This window comes from Tachysurus vachellii, chromosome 24 (assembly GCF_030014155.1).
Source record: "Tachysurus vachellii isolate PV-2020 chromosome 24, HZAU_Pvac_v1, whole genome shotgun sequence".
In the NCBI taxonomy this organism is placed as follows: Eukaryota; Metazoa; Chordata; class Actinopteri; order Siluriformes; family Bagridae; genus Tachysurus; species Tachysurus vachellii.
In genome coordinates this window covers 7,820,610-7,835,090 of record NC_083483.1, presented here as the reverse complement: position 1 = coordinate 7,835,090, position 14,481 = coordinate 7,820,610, and the positions used below count along the sequence as shown (strand labels likewise).

At 36.3% G+C, this 14,481-nt stretch overlaps 1 protein-coding gene across 1 annotated transcript; it reads left to right on the top strand.

Annotated features, from left to right (window-relative positions):
* Positions 1-255: 255 nt before the first annotated feature.
* Positions 256-627, top strand: LOC132839840 (helix-loop-helix protein 2-like). The gene has a single exon (XM_060861035.1). The coding sequence runs from the start codon at positions 256-258 to the stop codon at positions 625-627; it is 372 nt and encodes a 123-aa protein (XP_060717018.1).
* Positions 628-14,481: the final 13,854 nt, after the last annotated feature.

Genomic DNA, 14,481 nt, shown 5'->3' with positions numbered 1-14,481 from the left:
AAAACAAGACAAAAAGTTTTAAATACTAGAAACACTTTGCCTTTAAATCTATGAATATTTCACATATTGCATTGTACTATGTATTAAATAAAGTAAATATTAATACAAGTTATACTGATTTGGTTTGCTTTTGGTTAGTTCACTACTTATAACAATTATAATACTATCTATTGCATGTTTCCTTTCAGGTACTGAAAAGTTCAGGTCTGCTAAATCTTCCCTGTAAAACTCACAGCAACACAAAAAGGGGTGAAAATGATGCTGAGCCCAGATCAGACGGATCCCGAGCTGCCATGGAGCCACTCGGACGCCGAAAGTGTATTAAGTGATATGAAGGCTGGTTGCATGTCCGAGGAGATGAACACGGACGCTGAAGGGAAAGCCAAAGCTCTCACACAGCAACCGCTCACCCGCGAGGAAAAGCGACGGCGCAGACGCGCTACAGCCAAGTACCGCTCGGCGCACGCGACTCGAGAGCGCATCCGTGTCGAGGCTTTTAACGTGGCGTTCGGTGAGCTGCGGAAGCTCCTTCCCACACTTCCACCTGACAAGAAGCTCTCCAAGATCGAGATCCTCAGACTGGCTATTTGTTACATCTCCTATCTGAATCACGTACTGGACGTTTAGTCTGGAGAATGGACACATTTTCAAAAAAAAAATTGGAAAAAAAATAAATATTGAGATGAATTGTTTTCTTCATATAGGCTGGGTAAACTTACCTGCTTACTCGATAACTAATCGGCAAAGTGTTAGACAGACTTTAGGTATTAGGCTGACTACTTTTTTGAAGGTTTTATTTGAACGTAGAGCCGCTATAATGCCCCTTTAAACATGGTGAGTGCTCCAAGAGTCGTGCGCCATTTAAAAAACAGACTGCGGTCCCTGCTGTAGGCTAGACGTCCAAATAGAGATGCAATAACGCCGAAAGGGACTTTAAAATCACTTGAATAAGCTCACAACAGTGTGGACAAGCGGAGAGAGCAGGCTGTAGACCACTAGTTGCACTGAGATTGAACAGAAACTAGACTGAATGCCGAGAAACTGCCTCGTACATCTAACACGTCGTTTCTTATTGAGGGAAAAATAAATCAAAAACAAAGTACGCATAAGTGCCACTTAGAACAGTTTATTTATTTATTTATTTATTTATTTATTTATTTATTTATTTATTTATTTATTTATTTATTTGCACTTTTTTCCAAATTAATCGAGTACTTTGTTTGGTATATTTGTTTATTATTTTGGTTATTTTAATATTGTACAAATATTACTGGGTGTTTGTAATGTAGTCTTTCGCGTAAACGACGTTACCATATGTGTTAGACTGTGACGTTCAAATTTGTACACACACACACAGAGCTACCCCCCCCCCCCCCACACACACACACACATACAGTTATTTTTTATTTATTTGTTTATTTATTTTTGCTTTTTTTTTTTTTTGAAAGATATGACTGCACTTTTTGGTGTTTCTTTATACTTGATATGTTTTGTGATGGAAAAAATATAGATTAGGCTACTCTGAAAAAAAGATTTTTTTTCCCTAGTAAATCTGAGTTCTCCAACTCCGAAGTAGCTTAATGTTAAATTCTTAAGGCTGCTATCTCAGCTAAAAAAATAAAAAAGTAAAATGTAAAAAAAAAAAAAATAATAATAATAATCAAACACGTGTTATTGTAATACATTTTCCAGCAGTAAATCCCCTTATGGTTGATGTGATTATAATGACTTAGTGAGAGTTAATGACCTCTTGATACGACCAAATATAGGATAACATCTCAAGTCTTTGTGTTTTAAGTGTCGCAGTTTGAAATGTTTGATTTCTCTAGGCCTGCTCATTATAATACAATATGTTATTTTATAAGGGGGAAAAACATATCTGCTATCCAAAGAATTCTTGTCCTTTCAGGGTCTTGCCCTTATTGCTTTATGCACATATTTTGTAGTAGAGTTGCTGTGACAGCTGGTTTTTAACAAAGACATTTTTTCATATTTTACTGGTGGGGTGTTTTTTTTTTGTTTTTTGAAATAAAATAACAATAAGATAAATTGAAAAATGTCTCCTGCTTTTTTTGTGTTTAGTAGAGAGAGAGAGAGAGAGAGAGAGAGAGAGAGAGAGAGATCACCCCATGGAGTGTGTGCCATGTGTGTGACACATTTTGCTGGAGCACCTTGATTCGAAAAATATGAGTAAAGATATTCAACAATTCTGGGTCAATTTATTAATTTATTTGTAATTCATTTTATTTCAGTCTCTGGAGAAATCATTTATCAGCTCTGGTTAATGTTACAGCCTTTAGACTGCTTTCTGGTTTCTCTTCCAAACCTCATATGTTCACTTCCACAAAACATCAACATGGAATGGAAATGGTCCGTCATCGAGATTTAGCTTCGTAGTGTGACTTTATTTTATTATTAATTTTTTTTTTACCCTGCAAGTGTATGCTCCTTGTCTTCCTCCCTCTTGGCTGAAAGGCCATTTCCCCAGAGAGGGGGCAGGTGTTACTCCAGACGAGCCAAGACAACCAAATTACTGGCCGTCTGGCACCTCCCGTGGGAAACACACACACACACACGCACACACACACACACACAGTGAAAGATGGAAATTTATATGTATGAAAGAGTCCTGTATCATCCATCCTGTTAAAAGATTTCTAAATGTTTCTATGAATTAAATTGACATTTTAGAAGCTAGAGAAATAAACTGACGTCACCGACTGACAGCATCAGGGTATCTTCTGAGTGTTTATTCTCTTTCGCTAATATGAAAAATGCTTGATAAATATTTGATGCAAGTTATGCAACATGCATGTAAACCTGGTGGGGTGACCACCATGGTGTGAGGGATGCATGTTTTAAAGTGACAGCATTTCTGACTCTGTATCGAGAAGTTTGCTTAAATTAAACAAACATTTTTGATCAATATTGAAAGGGCTTGTTGGCTTCATTTAATTGGAATGCTCCACATATAAAACCTGTTATTCTCTCTACAAAATTACAATCAGAAGAAAAAAAACGTCTTTTGTCTTGGCCTTTAAGGAACTAAGCTTAAATTAAGAAATTTGTCCAGTGATTTTAAGGGTTCTACCTTTTCTATATTCAACTGAATAAGAACCTACAGTCAGTTTGCCTTTGCCTTGTCAGATTGTCATCACGTGTGCAGAAATACACACTAAGCAGATAATTACGTATATCCGCTTCCAGGTAAAGCTTTCAGATATTTTGTGGTGCTGTTTTGGATTTTCTGGTTTTCTTCCACCGTCCAAAATCATGTGGTCGGGCAGATTGTTAAATTACCCATAGTTCTGAATGTCCCATCTGGGTAAATGTCTCCTGCCTTTCTCCCAAAGGTCCTGGGATTGGCTCTGGATCCACCATAGCTCTGACTGGGATAAAACAGTTCCTGAAGATGAGTGAATGCTCTCAAACCTTTAATAAAACTTCTTAGGTGTTTAATGGTGATACATTCAGGCAATTACAATACAGACCTGCTTAGAAATCCCACAGTGTTGAGAGGTCTTTTGAGTCACTAAAATCAAAGAGAGGGAAAGTTTTGTACAGAATGAGTGTATAATATATAAGTGTAGCTGACAAAGTCTCCACAAAAAGAAAAGAGAGAGAGAGAGAGAGAGAGAGAGAGAGAGAGAGAGAGAGGAGATGAAATTTTCTATCACTCATACAAACAAAGTGCTTCAGAACATATAGCAGGTGAAATCAATTGAATGACATCAACTTTCCATTGGCAATAAAAGTTTCCACAAAAGCTGAAGTTGTTACATAAAAATGTGCTGTGCAAGCTGAAGCTGTTTAATTCCACGAGCTCTAAAGCTCTGAAGGTGCAGATAGTCAACAGTGCATCATTCAGGTTATATGAATACTGTTGAGGTGTATGCTCTAATAAGAAATTAGTAACAAAATGTAAAAGACAAGCATCATTTAGGATCTGTCATGTTAATGGTCCCATGGATAAGGATGGACTAGCACTATAGGGACTAGTGAATAAATCTGGATTAAGATAAAGCTGAATGTTTTAATTGAAGTGGTTGTGTTGTAGTTTCGGTGTATTTTGCATACAGCAAGCAATGTTTTATTTATTGTTTAATAATTGTATGTAACAAAATCATATATGAGCAATGGGCAAGAGCCAATATTTGTTTACAGCTTTCTTGTGTGCTAATACACTGACTAACACACACACACACACACACACACACACACACACACACACACACACTGATTCACTTAGGCACACATACACAAGGCCACCAGAGAGAATTTGAGAGTTTCTCTGGTAATCCAGGGCTTTACATGCTTTTAACAGGGTAGTTATGGCTACAAAACTGAGAGGTCTTAAAGGAGTTAATCATCCATGTGCCACTGTATTTCTTTCTTTTTTAGCCGAACAACTTTAGCTGTAAACAAACATAGATTTTGAGGGTTTTTTCTAGACAGTCAGAGTCATGGTGTATTGGGGTGAATTATACATTTAAAAGGACTGCACAAAAAGCAGGAATATTGACTTTGCCTATCTACTTGAGATTTCAAATTAAAGGTGCTTAAAGGTTTTCAGTGATTTTCTGTTTAAATTAAAAGATCAAACATAATTACTGAGTCAGGGGTGAAAGAAATACAGAATAATATGATGTCGCAAGGTCTCTGTGAGTTATCCTGACAATCCTGTAATAGTAATTCAGGGGGTTCGGGTTTGATGTGGCAGGATATTTTTACTCATACTTCATATGTCAGCTCAGATATGTCAAATGTCATCCTGCACCCATCCTGAGACACAAGAAAGGTCTGAGGAGTTAGATGGTGACAGACAGGCAATCAGAGGAGAGAAGGTGTAAGAGTGTCAGAAGGTAAATAAACCAAACAGGAAACAGAGAGTCAATATAATACAATAATGAGAGAAACGGATGAAGGAGTCGAAGCTTTTTACCAGCTGAACAGACATTCCTTGTTTTGTAATCTACTTGATAAATTCACTCATTTATCTATCCTCATTGTGCAATTTTTATTGGTGCTAGCACAATTTTTAGCTAGAGAGCTTATCATAGACAAAATAATGATGTTTTCTGTGTTTTGCTTGAAGATTTTAATTTCAAATGTACTAGATGATTTATTGTTTTAGTTTCTGTGCTTCCCCTTATATCTAATGGTCAATGTGTGAACAAATGGCACTGTTTAGATACCAAAGTACATAGAATACACAAATCAAGTGTTATAAACACACCCAGTGGAAGTGACCAGAAGTGTTAGTATAGTTTTCTGTGCAATGGTTTAGATAGCTAACTAAATCTGTCGCTGTTAGATATGTGAAGATACATTATCAGCTTTTTATATCCTCAGATTTAAATATTCAAGAAAGTACTTGTGTCCCAGACTGCACTGGTGCTAGTATTATTTATTTAGGCATAATACTTAATGTGCATTATATTGTTTGTGATACAGAACTGAATTCTCTCTAAATTTGTATTGACCTCACAGTAGAGAAGAACTCAGCACTAGTATTTTCACTATCAGATCAGGCTGGCATTTCAAACTCTTAAATCCTGTAGCATTAATCATTAAAACGCATTTTGAGCTCTTTTAACTTTTAACGAATTAGTTGAGGTAAAAATAAAAATAAAAAAAATCTCTGTAATTCTTCCTTTGTAAGCTACCATACAAGAGACGAATGGCTGAAACGCTTATCACGTCCGAGGTCTAGCCCTTAACAACAAGAAACAATTTGTCATATCGCAGGTTTTTTATATATTGTGTTTTCTTAATGCTGGATGCCCAAAATCCAGTAATAAGGAATAATAGACTGTGTAATTAAAATAAAATGTGTTTACAGCATGAATAATGATTAAGCAATGTCTATACTGATATATAACTTCTCATCTGCTTTTGATTACAGTAATCAATCAGCACTCAAACATGTTTCTGCTTTTAACCGTTAATGCTTTCCTCCTCTGCTACCTCATTTGGCCACGTATGGCTAGTCATACATCTATTCCTTCCATTCCTTCTCATCTTCTGTGTGTATTCCAACCCAAAGCTCCTGCCAGCTGTAGCCCTGCTGTGGGCAGTAGCAATCTGCCAGTGTGGCCAATGTGAGTGTGTATGTGTGTGAGAAAGAGCCATATTGCACCTCTTTTCACCATGGATTATGTAATGGCAAAGGCCTACAAGTGACCATATGTCAGAAAGTGTACAGACGGACCCACAACCATAATCACCATTGTCTCTTTTTTGGGAGCCACGCACTCTCTGTTCATTCAGGTGGACTTGTGCAAAAACCTGAAATGGGCCAATAGACACATTTCCCCTTTGTTCCTATGGGGAGCGTCTTGTCTTCTGGCTAGAGGAGAAAACATGACAACAAGCAGCCATATGTCCACAGGTCTGGAAAAAGCATCTCGGAGCAAAGGGGGGTGAGATGTAGTTCTCCTGTCTGTGCACCTTCATTATAAGTGAGCTCAGTCTTCAATGCCTCCGAACCCCCCCACACACCCTTCCTTTTCCTTTTCTCTTGCTCTTCATAGCCATCAGAGGTGTGTTGCTGTTGTAGAGTGCGAGTTCGTACGTGTGTGCGGTGTGTGCCATACAAGCAGCAAGACACAAAGGCAGATCCATGTGTTGAAATGTGGCCCCCGGGATGGACCACATTATGCCTGCCTACTTCACCAGCAGGGACCCAGGCTGGAGCTGGCTCACAGCCCTTTGTCTCCAAACAGATGGAAATAGATTGAGAGGGGTGAGAGGAAGACAGAGAGAGAGGAGAGAGAGAAGAAAGGGAATGTAGAGGGGGAAAAAAGAAAGTCAGTCTGTTCTCATTAACTCGCATATTGAGAGAGGCCGGATAGACTCGGCCTTATTCAGGCTCACGCTCAGACCATCTGTACACACTGGACCCATGCATGTATTAACACTCACACACCAAATACACCCCACGTTAACAATTCAGCGTGGAGTTTTAATTTACTCTCGGCCATTTTTGAAATCTCCTCCTCGCTCCATGGACTATCAATCTATTATACCTTTTATTTCTGCTAAGCAAGTGGAAAAATAAATGCACCTTGAATGGAGACTCTACATTCTGCATACAAATGATATATACAGGAAGAATCAATCCACAGGCAAGAACGAACAGGAGATAAATTTCCAGTTTCCGCAAAAAATAAATAAATAAATAAAAAATGCTGATCCGTATTATTCCTTATTGTCTAAAAAGTGTTGTAGTGTTCATATTAAGCTTTAATCAGAAATAATTATGCTCCTTTTTATACGTCCTGTGTATCATTTTGAAAGCTAAACTCTATCCAAATGTTCTAGAATTGAAGGTAGAATTGATAAACACTTACAGCAGCTAAAAAAAAAAGGACAAGTTTGTTACTTTATGTGCACGTGGACATAATAATAAGACAATTTTGGGATAATTTAAAAAAAAATTTTGATGCTTAAAACGTTCTACACAACTGCTACACCATTCGACACCCGTGCATCGATCGCTGTTATTTATGGCATTATAGGAGCAATAAATAAAGTAAACAACACTTTAATGTGAGATTTATCTGCATGAAAGCAATTCTATAACTATTTAGGCGACATTTACAACCAAGAGTGCAGTCTAAAAAAAAAAAGCTGTGACCCAGTAATCGGTGCATATGTGTGGCCTGTAATTTCTTCCCACTGCCTCTTAATTGCACGTGGCCTTTTGTAAACCTGCGATCCCTAAACTCATAAGTCTCGTGTCCTCAGGCAGGGAGTCATTCATCTACCGCGTGCTGATGAATGCCGTGACGTCAGAGGCGCTGAATAGGGGCCATCTGCGCGCGGACAGTGCTCCCTAATCAGAAACGCGCGTGACGCGAACCTGTAGACCCTGTTTACTTCAAACACGTGACTCAAGGAGATTACTAGGTAAAGCAAGAATTTAAACTGTGCAATTGAAAGGAGTTGAGGGACTGTAAATACTGCTGAAAATGCATTCAGTACATTCTACATCTACATTCTCATTAACATGTTTGTTTACCAAAAGTTTGTGGACACAACCATCACAGATGTACACAGATGTTAAACATCTCATTCCAGATTTAGTTTCCTGTTCGTATTAGAATGAGCTCAACAGTTTTGCGAAAGCTTTCCGCTAGATTTCGGAGCGTGGCTGAGAGGATTTGTTTATTCAACCACAGGAACGTTTGTGAGGTCAGACACTGATGTGGACTGAGACGTTCTGGGGTGCAGTCACTGTTTTTTTAGTTCATCCCAAAGGTGTTTGTTGGGGTTGAGGTTAGGATCTGTGCAGAATACTCAAGTACTTCCACTCAAAGATTTGCTACAAGATGATCTTCATGGCGTTAGCTTTGTGCACAGGGTCATTGGAACGAGTGCTGGAACGAGATTGGGCTTATATCCAGTGCATGAAAATTGTAATGCTACAGCATACAGAGACGTTCTAACAATTGTAAGTTATGTGTAAAATTTGTGACAACAGTTTAGGGAACTACAAATTCTACATTAGCAAGTACCGTTGAGAACTCACAGCTTGACAGTCCCCAGTTCGATCCTGAGCTTAGGTTAATGTTTTACTTTATTTCCACATGTTTGTTTAGGTTTCCTAAAGGTTCTCAGGTTTTTCTGCTACCTTTCAAAAACATAGTAGGTTGACTGGCTGTGCCGAGTCGCATCAGTGTGAGCGAGTGTTTGATTGTGTGTACATGGTGTGTTCACCTCTCACACCCAGTGTTCCAAGGGTAGGCTCTAAATCCACAGTGATCCTGGCTGGCATAATGTTGTTGCAGCAGACGAATGAATGAATGAACATGCACTATATTTATGTATATCTATGTTTCAGAGATCCTTTAAAATAAAGGACTTTTATTTTAACCTTCATGCCAAAATGAATAAAACAGCTCAATGTGTTATGAATTGAAAATATGATGATAAAATAGTATGGCACGAAAACAGCAGACCACCACATGACTAAACACTATGTTGAGAAAGTGCACCAGCTGCCGTATGACAAAGCTTCAATCTAAATCCAGTGTCAAAATACTGTAACACTAATAGACCTACCTTGTTATATTTACAACATCCAGGGCAACTTACATTTTATCATTTTTATTTATTAGTTTATACAACAGAGCACCTGAGGGTAAAGGGCCTTGCTCAAGGGCCCAACAGTGGCAGCTTGGTAGACCTGGGATAGATTAGTAGCCCAACACCTTAACCACTAGGCTACCGCATAACCTTGCTGGAGTCATTGACTTTATTGAGGTTTATTCTGCTTATTTCTTGCTCTAAACTGACCATGTGAAAATTGTTATTTGTAAGCGTTAATAGTAAATCCATGACTATGTGACTGATTGTCACAGGGCAAGATGTAAATATAACATTCTCTAATACATGAGCAACTACATATGGTTTTTAACCAGGAATTTGTCAGAAATAAAATAATCAATCATAATTATATAATAATAAGGCATAACGATGCATACAAATACATTTTAGATTTGATATTTCTTATTAGTAAAATATTATTAGAATATTGTTTGATATTGGACAGCTGTTTTGCAGTAAGCAGGTCATTCTATCTCATCACAATGATTTTAGATAAGGTTGAGATTAGGGGATTGTGCAGGCCACTGAAGCAAAGCAGACTTACTGGAATGATACAGGAATGATACATGACTTGTGTGTTGGTGCATTATGCTGAAAAACATCTCTGTCCAGCTGTGGATAAAACTCTAGCCATGTAGAAGTAAACTTTGTCAGCACTCTGCTTTTCAATCTTTCCACTGCATGATTCACTGCAACGGTTTCTGACTGCAGCGTTTCCAGGTTTTAAGTGCAGTTCATATTTACAGCCTTCATATTCTTGGTGTTTTTACAGAACAATATTGACAATAAATCTGAATGAGAAGATGAAGCTGATATGAAGCTTGTTTTTTTTTTTTCAAATGACTTCAGTTCAATTCACAAATTCTTATTCTGTAGAAAAGGTTAGTCTAACAGTAAAAAAGGTTAATAACTATGTATAAAGAAATCAAATGTAATATTTTGTAATAATAATAAAACATGTATATTACACACTAAGAAATTGGAAATGAGACCTGTGACTGCATCAGATGGTTGTCTGTGGAAAATATCACAGAAGACATCACACAAAAACATCAGGAAGAAAGGAAGTTTTATAGACTCTATTTTATTATTATCACCCTTTAAAGTGTTAATTACAACAACAACAACAACAACAACAACAACAACAACAACAACAATAATAATAATAATAATAATAATAATAATAATAATAATAATAATAGAGAGAGAGATCTATATATAGATATCATTTAGACAGCATTTATTTATTGTCTGTCTTCTGGTAAGGTGCAACACCATTTTAAGTTATTTTATATTTCCACTGCCATCCACTATTGCACTATTTTTGTAAACAAAGGTTTTGTCTGTTCTGTCCTGTACTTTTACTACTGTTAATAAAATGACAGATAAAAAAATAATTTCTTGTTTGAGCTTTAACCTCCAGGAGCTTTGATTTATTACACGTGAGAAAACTAAAGGCTTGCATGTCTACAGAGGTTCTTCATAAAATACATAGGTTGTCTGGATCTACAATAAGGTCTGGATCTACAATAAGGTGTATGACATTTGATTATAATTTGATTTTTAATACTGTGAGTGGACATGTTCTGTGAAGTTGCAGTGCCCTCTATAGGCCACTAACTGTCATTATATGACTTGACATCATAACCTAGTTTACACATTACTATATATATACTGATTGCCTGGATTTTTTTTTTTTTCTAATTGTTTAAAACAAAATGATGATGAATAGGTCATTCATGATCATTAGACTGCATAGTTTGTGTGCAATAGCTGATAAAAAGAAGTGTGTAATACATACAGTTTGCCATAAGGGGGCAGTCTTTCCTGATAATGAAAAAAGAATCAGAATCACGTTTATTGGCCAAGTGTGTTGACACACAAGGAATTTGGTTCCAGCTGTTTGTGACTCTGAAAAGTACAGACATAAATACCACTATACATTTAGCTTGGACTGTAAAAGACAAGACAAACCAGACAAGACAAGACCAAACAGACTATACGAGACAATACAGACGATGAGATACAATATAGACAGTATGAGTATTAAATATGAATACAGAATATATGACAGATCAGTTATGCGCATAAAGTGTGAGAGTGCATGGTAGTGCATATAACAGTATTATGTAATGTTATGCTTTTTGTACAATATACATCAGCAGAATTGTGTGTAACGTATACGGATGATGTAATGACTGAGCGTTCTGATAATGCAGAACTTATAGATATGAAGCAGGGTATATAATTATTGTGAGTTGTTAATCAGGGGGATTGCCTGGTGCCTGGGGAAAGAAACTGTTCCTGTGTCTGGCAGTTTTGGTAAACAAAGCTCTGTAGCACCTGCCAGAAGTGAGGAGCTGAAAAAGGTTGTGTCCAGGGTGTGAAGGGTCAGTAGTCATTTTTTCTGCCCAGTTTCTGGTTCTTGTATCGTACAAGTCCTGGGAAGTGGGCAGGGGGGCACCAATTATTTTTTCTGCAAGCTCTGATCAGTGAAAAGTATTTCTGTGTCTGTCTTTTTACTGAAGACACGTGTACAATGCAGTTTGTGTGACAAAGCTACAAAAGGCCACAGACGAAGTGAGGTCAGGGAGCTTATGTGCTCTAACGGCTTCACCTCAATTATCATCCAACGTCTTCATTGCTCGTACTCTCGTAAAGAAAGCAAACTGATTAACTCAGTGGAGGTTAATTCAAATGGCACGTCATGTTTGTGTATCCCTTGAGGGTTAAAGAAAGGAAATGTCATAGATCACAAACTCAGTATGACCCCAACCTCTGCTAATACCCAGTCATAAATAACATGCCTACAGGAGGGGGGCTATAGAATGTGGGACAGGACAGGTCTCCAAAGAAGTGCCATCCACTCCACAAAACCACTGACACAGCTTCACCCCGATTTAATCCCTAGCAATAAATAACACACAGGGGGTCCATGGGAAGCAGGATGAACTCTGTTTAGGATCCAAAACAGCAATGGCATGACATAAATATACTAATCTGATTGAAAATGTAGAGATTCCTCATCTGAACATTTTTTAATTTACACAGTCAATAATAACAACAACAACAACAATAATAATAATAATAATAATAATAATAATAATAATAATAATAATAATAATAATAATAATATATAATATTGTATATAACAGTACAATTATGCATACAATGTACATATTACATATTGTATTTTTTATACTTCTTATTCTCTACACATATTGTGACTTACATACATCTGCACTACTTTATCTGTGTTTCTATATATACTTTACTGTAACTTCTACTTGTTGTCCCTTACAACAGTGTCTGCACATCTCTTCACTGCTATAGCCTTTATACGTATTTATTCATTATACATACTATATGTTTACGTATATACCTATTTATATTACACACATGCCTATATATATTACATACTGTACTTATGTTTAAATATATATCTATAAATATTACATGCTGTACATACGTTTACATATATATCTATATATATTACATGCTGTACATACGTTTACATATATATCTATATATATATTACATACTGTACATATGTTTACATATATATCTATATATATTACACGCTGCACATGTTTACATATATATCTATATATATTACATACTGTACATATGTTTACATATATATCTATATATTACATACTGTACATATGTTTACATATATACCTATATATATATATATTACATACTGTACATATGTTTACATATATATCTATATATATTACACGCTGCACATGTTTACATATATATCTATATATATTACATACTGTACATATGTTTACATATATATCTATATATATTACATACTGTACATATGTTTACATATATATCTATATATTACATACTGTACATATGTTTACATATTTATCTGCACTTGTCTATTTGCACAATTGCTACTCTTTGCACTTCTGGTAGATGCCAAACTGAATTTCGTTGCTGTGTACCTGTACTATGTAATGTCAATAAAGTTCTATCTATCTATCTATCTATCTATCTATCTATCTATCTATCTATCTATCTATCTATCTATCTATCTATCTCAAATCAGCATAGAAATTTCTTTGGGGCTTTTCAAGCAGACTGAAAAGCAGACAGGTAGGTCTATAAACTTCTCAAGAGATCCTACAAGATAAAAATAATTTACATTCCATTTTTTACAGACCGATAATATTGTTGGGGCCATCATGGATTTTTTGTGTGTTTTTTTTTTTCATCTTAAGCAATAGATTCAAACAGCTATGCTATAACCACTGGGGAACAAAGAGATAGTCCTGAATGAAATGATGTTTTTAATAGCATCTGGGTGAGGAAAATCAATACTATACCGCTACAGCGATGAGAACCTATGAAAAAGGGTTTACATATTTAATCTGATGTTTTCATTAAAAACAATTATACTGTATAAGTACAAGTAGTATGTGTCAAATATGATCTCAGATATACGTCAAATATGATCTCAGAATTATTATTTTTGCAAGTTTGATTGTAGAATGTTGCCTTATTTTGTTGCCTTTCTTGAGACATTCGTATCCTTTGAAAACGGTGACACGTATAATAACTTACTTTAAATTTAGGTTTATATTCCAATAAAAGGTTTTCTTGCATTCATGAAACATTACATGGTCATTCCTATTTCTATTTAAAATGATTTATATTACAGAAGAATTTCCCAAAACGTTAAAAATAGTTACATTTCTGTAAACGTCTATACTAATAAAATCAGTTGAGATCATTTTCACCCGATCCTAGTCAGTGGATCTGAAGCCTTTCCTGAGAACGCTGGGTTTGAGTTAGGAATACACTCACGATGGGACGCCAGTCCATCACAGGACACCATGCACACACACACACACACACACACACACACACACACACACACACACTCACTTACACCTAGAAGCAATTTAGTATAAACCTACTGCCATGTTATTTTGGACAGCGGGAGGAAACTGGAGAACCCTGAGGAAAACCCATAGAGAACACATACATGAGCCTAGGAGCATCAGAAGACTACCTTTTTGTTTTACTTTAGGTATGCAAACGTATGCATAGTAGACAAAGACTCTGCATGAACAAACATGAAACTTTATGAAAAAAATAAACTTTAATACAAAAAAACATTTTTGTAACCAGGAACTATATGAGTTTGTTTATGAGCATCAGAGTTATGTCACTATAAAACGAATCTAAAGTCTATTTTGTTTTTATCCCTTCCATGGACACAGTTTGAAATATCACGTGCGTTGAATCCAGTAGACTCAATTAGCGTTATGACGCGTTATAACACGGTAATGAACGCTGTTAGTGCCCCTAGCGGGTGACCGAGGTATTACACCTTCCTCTCACTTATTACAC